Raw genomic sequence first — 7,872 nt, 5'->3', positions numbered from 1 at the left:
GCGCGGCCCAACACGGGGAGCTTGCACACCCCGACAGACCGCCTTGGAGGGGAGGCTAGCAGGGAGGAGAGGCCTGGGACCTCGCCATCGCGCTGCCACGGGTTCGACAATGAGATAAGAGAGCCCTTGCCCAACGAAGCAGACCGCCAGGAAGCAATCTGGGCTCGGGTTGCCGGAGCCGGACCCCTCCTTAACCTCCCCCAACCCGGTCTTTCCCTACTGGTCTCTCGGTCCCGCCCCGCCGGGTCACGTCACCCCGGGTCCACGGGCTGCAATTGGCCCGCCCTGGCCACTCGGCTCCACCTCTGCGCTGTGATTGCTCGGGTCACGGGGCCCCGCCCCGTTTTCCTGGAAAGTTCTTGGAAATCTGTCAAAGGTGTTTCCTTTCACAGCCCCAGGCCCCAGACAGTCCTGCCGGCGCCCGCTCACCGGTCCCGGGCCCCACCGCACAGCCTGCGGTTCTAGGAAAACGCCGCTTCCGGGAAGGGCTGGGTCGCGGCGGACAAAGGATTAGGCGACAGCTCGCCCCGCCCTGCTCGCCTGGCCCGCCCCCCTCGCCCTCCCCTGCGGTCGGCGCCGCAGCCTCTCAGTCCCTGCCCGCAGCCGGTGAGCCCCGGGAGCTTACCCTGCGCCCGCGCTCCGAGCCCGCCGACTCCCTGCTGCCGCCGCCGCCGCCGTTCAGCCGAGTCCCCACTCGCGAGCAGCCGCCGCCGTCGCCGCCGCGAGGACATGGTCCTCTGCGTTCAGGGGTAAGCGCGGTTCTCCGCCCCCGCCCAGCCTCTGCGCCGGGCGCACGGGAAAGCACGGGCCTCGTACTAGCTGCCGGGCACTGGGAGGGCTTGGCGGGCCGGAGGTGACCGAGTGCGTAAGGACTTTTGGAGTGCGGCGCTGTATGGGGCTGTGACACCCTCCTTCCCCGCTCACCTCCACGCACACTGTGGGTCGGGAAACTAGGGACTGGCCGGCTACGGGAGGAACACAGGGTGGGCTCAGCTGGGTTCTCACTGGAGCAGGTGGACTCTTATAGCAGGGCGTCCTCCGAGATGTGGCTCACCAGCTCAGACCTTCTTCTGGGACTAGAGCGCTGTACCCTAGCCTGCCGTCTGCCCTGCCAACGGGTGACCTTGGGCTAGCCCCTGCCCCTCCTCTGTGTCCACTCTTCTGCCTCAGCTACCAATTAGGTTCTTCTTGGGAAGCCCCCTGAGATTCTTGCCTCTCCCCAGGCTGGCACCTGATAACCAGAAGCTCTTGGGAGAGTCTGGGTTTGGCCTGGTCCCGCCTGGGGTAGCCCCACAATCGGCTCACCCCTCCTCTCAGCCCCATCTGGGATCCCAATGTGAGAAGGACCGTGGCTCCTGCCTTCCATCTCCAAGTTTCCCAAAGACTTGGGGTGAGGGCCAGTAGAGGGGGGATGCGGAAAAGACAGAGTCTTGGCCCCAGCTGAGCATTCTGGGCACATCCACTCTGCCCTGAGCCTCAGTAACCTTTTCAGCCAAAGGGTCTGATGCTTTCCACACTGATCTGAGCTCAGGAAGCTCCAAGGAGAGAGGGAGGAGGTATAAATGGGCATTCCACACCCAGGGAGAACGGGATGGCCCAGTGACTGCTGTTACCAGACTGGCATGGTGCCAAATAAAGAAGGGTAGAAGCTGGGGCCAAGATGAAGTGTCCCTTGCTTTGAGCAGTACTTGGTCCAGGAAAGAGGACATGGTGGTGCTGGGAAGACTGCTACTCCCTGGTTGTCTCCAGCATGTTCCTTTCTGAATTTTGGGACTCTTGAACTCCTGCCCCTACCACTACCTTACTCCTAGGGACCCCCTACCCCATTCCGGGTCCCAAAGCCTCTTTCACTTGGCCCTGAGGGCCCCTTTGTAACCTCAGGGCCAGTGTAGGATGTCAGGCAACAAAGTTTTAAGAGATCTCCCACACACACAGCCACAGAACAGCTGGTGCCCTCCTGGGATGGAGGGCAGGGATTCCCAACGGTAGGTTTGGGCTGGCAGCTTTGCTGAGGGGTAACCCTAGTGGGAGCTCACCCCAATGACACGTATCCCCAGGTAGGACTCACTGGCTAGGCTCCACAGCAAGCACACACATGTACCTGGGACATATCAGCCACCGCCCCCACCATGACGATGACACAGTCATGGACACACCCCTGTCCAGATACACAGTCACTTGCCAGGAGCTTGTGGAGATCGACACTGCCATTTCACACACCCAGATACCCTATCAGCCCCAGAGGTGCCCACACCCACACAGGGGACATGTCAGAGCTGGGGGTGGGGAGTCTGTGGCCTTGGGGCCACATGTGGCCTTCTGGATTCTTGAGTACAGCCTTTTAACAGATCCAAATTTTACAAAACAAATCCTTTTAATAAAGAAATTTGTTCTGTGACGTTTGGATCCAGTTGAGGAGCCACAGCTGGGGATCTGGAAGGCCACCTGTGGTCTTGAAGCTGTAGGTTCCTTAGCTGTCTGGACATGGCCACCCCCAAAGGTTCCAACCTGACTGGCTAGCCACCTTCCATGCTCCTGGGAAGGTTGTGCTGGGCCCCAGCAGGCAGGGAATCTCAAAATTTAGCCTCCTGCTCCCCAAGCGGGATTTCAGAGCTTCCACAATGTACCCAGGGTAGGTATGGAAAAGTACTTGGCAAGCTACAGTGTGGCAGGACTGTGTGGTCCCTTCTCCCCATGAGTGGTTATAGGGCCATAATTTGTGAGAACCTTCTAAGGGTCACCCGTAACCTATACTGTCAGGTCTGGCTCCTTTGCCTGCCTCCTGCCACCAGCTCCTGCTCACTCCTTCCTGCCTTACAGGCAATACCTGACACTGTGTGCCCATGTTGTCATCTCTACATGGAGTGCTTTCCCCCAGCTCCTTCCTTTGGCCAAGCCGACTCTGACTCCCCTGTGACACCCTGTACTTTTATGACTTTGGGTTACAGTTATTCTTAGTGCCATCTTCCCCAGCCAGTCCTTGAGGGCCAGGCCCAATCTCAGTCTCCTAAGGCCCAGCCAGGGACTATCCCCAGAACTGAGGCCTGGGGATGTATTTTATAAGGAGTGAGGGAGGATCAGCAGTCTCTTCCTTGGCAAGTGGAGCCAATCCCTGCCCTACTCCCAGGGAGGAAGATCCAGGATCACCATGCTGCGTGGGCTTCTCTAGGAGGAAGCTACTACTCAGATTTTAGCTGGCTCAGTTCTCCCAACTCCAGCCATCCAAGAATGTGGTGTTGCCAAACCTTTCAGTATGTGGGCTGGTGGGACCCTTTATTGGAGGGTAGGGAAACTGAAGCCCACTGAGAAGCAAGCTTAGCACAGGTCATAGAGCCTAGTAAGGCTGGCTTGCCAGGGTGGGATCTGGAATGTGGCTTGGTGGGAACTCATATTTATGGGAGGTAGACTTGCCAGTGCCTTTAGCGGCCACTGTCCACCCCAGACCTCAGCTGAGAGAAGCAGAGGCCAGGATGGGGGAGTTTGTATGGGTAAGGGGTTGTTTCAGCCTCTAAGTCCTGGCCAGTGTGGACCTAGGCTCCGTGAGAGACACGCCTGTCCATGGGGAGATACTATGTGACCACAGGTATCCTACTGTAATCTTGAGGCCTCTCTGGAGGACCCCTTGCAGTCCCAACTAGGACCAGTGCCATTTAATCAGCCTACCTCAGCCAGGACACAAATATGAGACTGCTTTGCACGGGATCCTATCAGTGTGTTGATGACACTCACAATGCCTGTAGGGAATGATCTGTGTTTGGGGCTGATACAAAATAGATTAATTACTGTTTGATAAATGCAGGGGAATGGAGAAGAATCTTTAAAAAGAGGATCTGCACATTGGGGAAACACTCAAGGGGGATTTTCTGATGGCAAGTGGGGGATAGGATACTGGGCTAATTGAGCCTATGTCTGGGTAGAGGGGACACTGAGGCTCATAGTGAGATGGGCCAGCCCAAGGTCATGCAGCTAGTCTGGGGCATGGGGATCTCTGGAAATGAGGGAAGGATGGGGCTTCCACTCACTGCCCATCCACCTCCTTTAGACCTTGTCCTTTGCTGGCTGCGGAACGGATCGGGCAGCGGCCCCTGAGGGCCCAGTCCCTGGAACTGCCTGAGCCAGTCATGCAGCCCTTGCCTGTTGGGGCCTTCCTGGAGGAGGTAGCAGAGGAGACCCCAGCCCAGCCGGAGAGTGAGCCCAAGGTGCTGGACCCTGAGGAGGATCTGCTGTGCATAGCCAAGACCTTCTCCTACCTTCGGGAATCTGGTAAGTCTGAGGGGCAGCAGGCCTTGTCCTAGGAGTCTGGTGGGAGAAGCTTAGCTGTGCCTGTTGAGTCTGATTTGGGAGGCATGGCCCTGCCCGAGAGAGGGCGATGGAAGAGGCACAGCCCTCTCCAGGGAAGTGTGAACCTGCCCTGGGTTGGTGCCCCCAGCTAATTTCCACTGTAACCAGTCCCTCGGCCCCCTCTCTACTTGTCTAGGCTGGTATTGGGGGTCCATTACAGCCAGCGAGGCCCGGCAACACCTGCAGAAGATGCCAGAGGGCACGTTCCTAGTACGAGACAGCACCCACCCCAGCTATCTGTTCACACTGTCCGTCAAAACCACTCGTGGCCCCACCAATGTGCGCATCGAGTATGCCGACTCCAGCTTCCGCCTGGACTCCAACTGTTTGTCTAGGCCTCGCATCCTGGCCTTCCCAGATGTCGTCAGCCTTGTGCAGCACTATGTGGCCTCCTGTGCTGCTGACACCCGAAGTGACAGCCCTGATCCCACTCCCACCCCGGCCCTGCCTATCCCTAAGGAAGAAGCACCTGGTGACCCAGCACTGCCTGCTCCTGCGGCTACTGCTGTGCACCTGAAACTGGTGCAGCCCTTTGTGCGCAGAAGCAGTGCCCGCAGCCTGCAGCACCTCTGCCGCCTTGTCATCAACCGTCTGGTGGCCGACGTGGACTGCCTACCACTGCCCCGGCGCATGGCCGACTACCTCCGACAGTACCCTTTCCAGCTCTGACTGGGCCGGGTACCTTACCCAGCCTCACCCAGCCACACCCTGGATGGGACACTGGCCCCAGCTGGACTTGGGCTCCCGCTGTCCCTGCTCTAGTCATTCTGGTGCCTGCTTGCATCTGGCAGCTGGACCAGGAAAAGCCACCAAGAGCAAGGCAGAGGGGAGGGGGAGGTGTCACAAACTTAGAGGTGAGTGTCCTCAGGCCCCGTGTGGCTCCATTGTGGTGAGCCATGTACCAGAGGAGAGGGAGACAGGCAGGGCCTGTCTCACCTGTGGCTGGGCCCAGGCCTCCACTCACGTCCCTGCCCTGGCCACTTGAACTGTGTAGATGCTGTCAGCCCCAGTTTCTCAGTACCCGGGGTGGGGCGGGCCCCCTACCTCCAGCCAGCCTCTGTTTCTGAGAGGGTGGCAGCCAGAGGAACTGCGTTTGACAGCGACAGTCCCCTTGTTGGGCGGTGGGCCAGGCTGGGGGACTGCACAGTAATATAGTATTTATTTATTTATTCTCCTTGAGGTTGGTCTCAGGAGTGAGCCAACCCCACCTCTCTGCTCTGAGCACTGGGCGGTCCAGAGACCCCACTCTGCCCCAGTTTCTCTGGTTCTTCCCTGCGGAGAGCCCCATCCTGAGACATGTTACTGGACCCAAGACAGTCCTGGATGTCCTGGCGCTGACCCGCCCACCTGTGAATGCGTACACGCTCTTCTGCCCCTGGCCCTGTTTGGATGGTGGGCAAATGGACGAGAAAGTGGAGCCAGAGCCTCAGTCTCCAGCAGAGGCTGCGGCTCACCCCCTGGCTGGGCAGAGCCATAAGGGCACAGAGCTGTGTCACTGGCGCGAGCCCTGCGTGAGTGTGTGCGCTGAGTTAGGAAGGGGTGCTGGCTTGAGGGCTGCTGCCGTAGCTCTGCTGGGTCGGCTTCCTGCCCAGGAAGTTGCCTGCATGTAACAGAGGGAGAGAAATGCATATCTCATAAGTCTTTATAACATAATGATCATAACAAAGAAACCAGTTTGGTAGTCTTTTTTTCTTCCACTGATTTTTCTGTAATGACAATAAAATCATACCTTTCACTTACGGAGCCCTCATTGAGGCCTCTTGAGTTCTGTACACAGTTTCTCCCCTTTGACCTTGATGTCACCATCCCCCTTTACGTCTGGGCGGCCGAGAACCAGAGCCCCCTCGGGCTGAGCAGTCCCTGGGGAGGGCTCATTTCCTCTGGTTCCCCTTGGGAATGGGATGGGGCTGAAGGCCAGTTAGACTGCCTGCAGGGTCACTGTCCCTGCCACTGCCAGGCAGGGGTGGTAGCAGAGGAGCACTAAGCCTGAGGGATGTGTAAACAGGAAGTGCCAATTCAACATTGAAAGTGGAGAATACCAGGGAGCAGGTGTTGTGGACTGCTCCCTGGGGCTGTGTCTTGAGATGAGGAAGCCAATTGCCAGGGCAGTCCTTCCAGGGAGAGGGTACAGCCAGTGCAGAGCACTGAGGCATGACTGGGAGACTCACTCCTGACACAAGGAGGCCCGGGGAGGGCTCCTTCTATGCAGTGAGCAGGGCAATTGAATCGGGGATAGCGGCCAGTAAGCTGGCAGGGCCTGGCCTGGAACGGGGGTGTCTGGGTTTTGGCCCAGGCTGGTTGGGGGCCCTGTCTTCTTACTCAGGGTCCTGTGCACCAGAAGTCGGTAGAAGAGCAATTAAAATGAAAACACCCCCAGCCTGAGCAAGAGTGAGACCCCGTCTCTACTAAAAATAGAAAGAAATTACATGGACAACTAAAAATATATACAGAAAAAATTAGCCAGGCATGGTGGCACATGCCTGTAGTCCCAGCTACTCGGGAGGCTGAGGCAGGAGGATCGCTTGAGCCCAGGAGTTTGAGGTTGCTGTGAACTATGATGATGCCACTGCACTCTAGCCTGGGTGACAGAGTGAGACGCTGTTTCCAAAAAAAATGATGGATTGAGAGCAGGAAGGGGTGAGGAGTGATGCGTTGATGACAAGGAAAAGGCAGAGAAAGAATAGCAAGAACTCTGGGGAGAGGGAGACAGCTGTGGCAAAGACTGGGAGTGACATTGGGTGACAGTGAGCAAGAGATGGGTGAGGGAGGTGGATGTTTACGGGGTGTGGTGCCCAGGTGTCCAGGCTGGCACTTTCTCCATTACTGGCAGTAGCTTGGGCTCTTGGCTGGCTGTGGGGCCAGACAGCCTGTTTCCTCCAGGTCACCATGGCCCTGCCAGGGTGTCTGCAGTTCCGCATTCCTTCAGCCTTGATCTTAGCCCCTTTGTCACTCCCAAAATGCCTGAGGTGACCCCTTTGTTTGCTCTCCTGTAGATCTGAGTCACTTGGTGGGTGGGTAGCAGACATGGAGGGGTCAGAGGCAGGCTGTTCTCCAACAAGAGGAAGCACAGAGAACTCTTCATCATCCACAAAGTGGGAGATGTCTCAAGGTGCCCACTGAGTGCTAGTGCACTCACCACACCCTGGGAGTGGGGCCCAAATTTGCCCTCCGATGGGGAAACTGAGGCTCAGAGGGGGCAGGGGCTGACAGAGGTCACTCAATGAGTGGGGCACAGAGCAGAGCGAACCCTGGGGGTCCTGACTGCCATTTGCTCCGTGGATTGCTACATGAGATGGGAAGGTCAGGCAGCTGGATGTCGGCTTCCAGGCAAGTTACTCTTGGATGCTGGCTTCAATCCCCCTGTCTCCCTGCCTGCTGAGAGTTCTGGAGCCATTGGCTTGGCCAACAGGGTCTTGTCCCCTTACCCTTGCCTCAGCTCAAGCCAGGGTCCAGCTCTGGCCTGAGGAGAGGCTGCCCAGATATTTTTCTGGTTCAGTATCTCTTCTGACTCCCAATATTTTCCTGGTTCAA

At 57.8% G+C, this 7,872-nt stretch overlaps 1 protein-coding gene across 2 annotated transcripts; it reads left to right on the top strand.

The window, feature by feature from the left end:
• The first annotated feature begins 440 nt into the window (after nucleotides 1-440).
• Nucleotides 441-6,059, top strand: CISH (cytokine inducible SH2 containing protein). 2 transcript variants are annotated; one of them, XM_069473665.1, is made up of 4 exons: nucleotides 1,332-2,160; nucleotides 3,952-3,957; nucleotides 4,043-4,263; nucleotides 4,478-6,059. In XM_069473665.1, the coding sequence occupies exons 1-4, from the start codon at nucleotides 2,096-2,098 to the stop codon at nucleotides 5,008-5,010; spliced, it is 825 nt and encodes a 274-aa protein (XP_069329766.1). In that variant the 5' UTR covers nucleotides 1,332-2,095; the 3' UTR covers nucleotides 5,011-6,059. The 2 variants fall into 2 exon arrangements, with proteins under 2 accessions (XP_069329767.1, XP_069329766.1); XM_069473666.1 differs by lacking the exons at nucleotides 1,332-2,160; nucleotides 3,952-3,957 and adding an exon at nucleotides 441-749.
• Nucleotides 6,060-7,872: the final 1,813 nt, after the last annotated feature.

Source organism: Eulemur rufifrons, chromosome 7 (genome assembly GCF_041146395.1).
Source record: "Eulemur rufifrons isolate Redbay chromosome 7, OSU_ERuf_1, whole genome shotgun sequence".
NCBI classification, from domain to species: Eukaryota; Metazoa; Chordata; class Mammalia; order Primates; family Lemuridae; genus Eulemur; species Eulemur rufifrons.
The sequence above is the reverse complement of the archived record's forward strand: the minus strand, read 5'-3'. Positions and strand labels throughout refer to the sequence as shown.

Excerpts from the sequence above, each read along its gene's own strand:
- CISH (XM_069473665.1), top strand. The coding sequence starts at position 2,096 with ATGTACCTGGGACATATCAGCCACCGCCCCCACCATGACGATGACACA. Across the intron at positions 4,264-4,477 it reads CTCCTACCTTCGGGAATCTG|GCTGGTATTGGGGGTCCATT; the intron begins GTAAGTCTGAGG and ends CTACTTGTCTAG.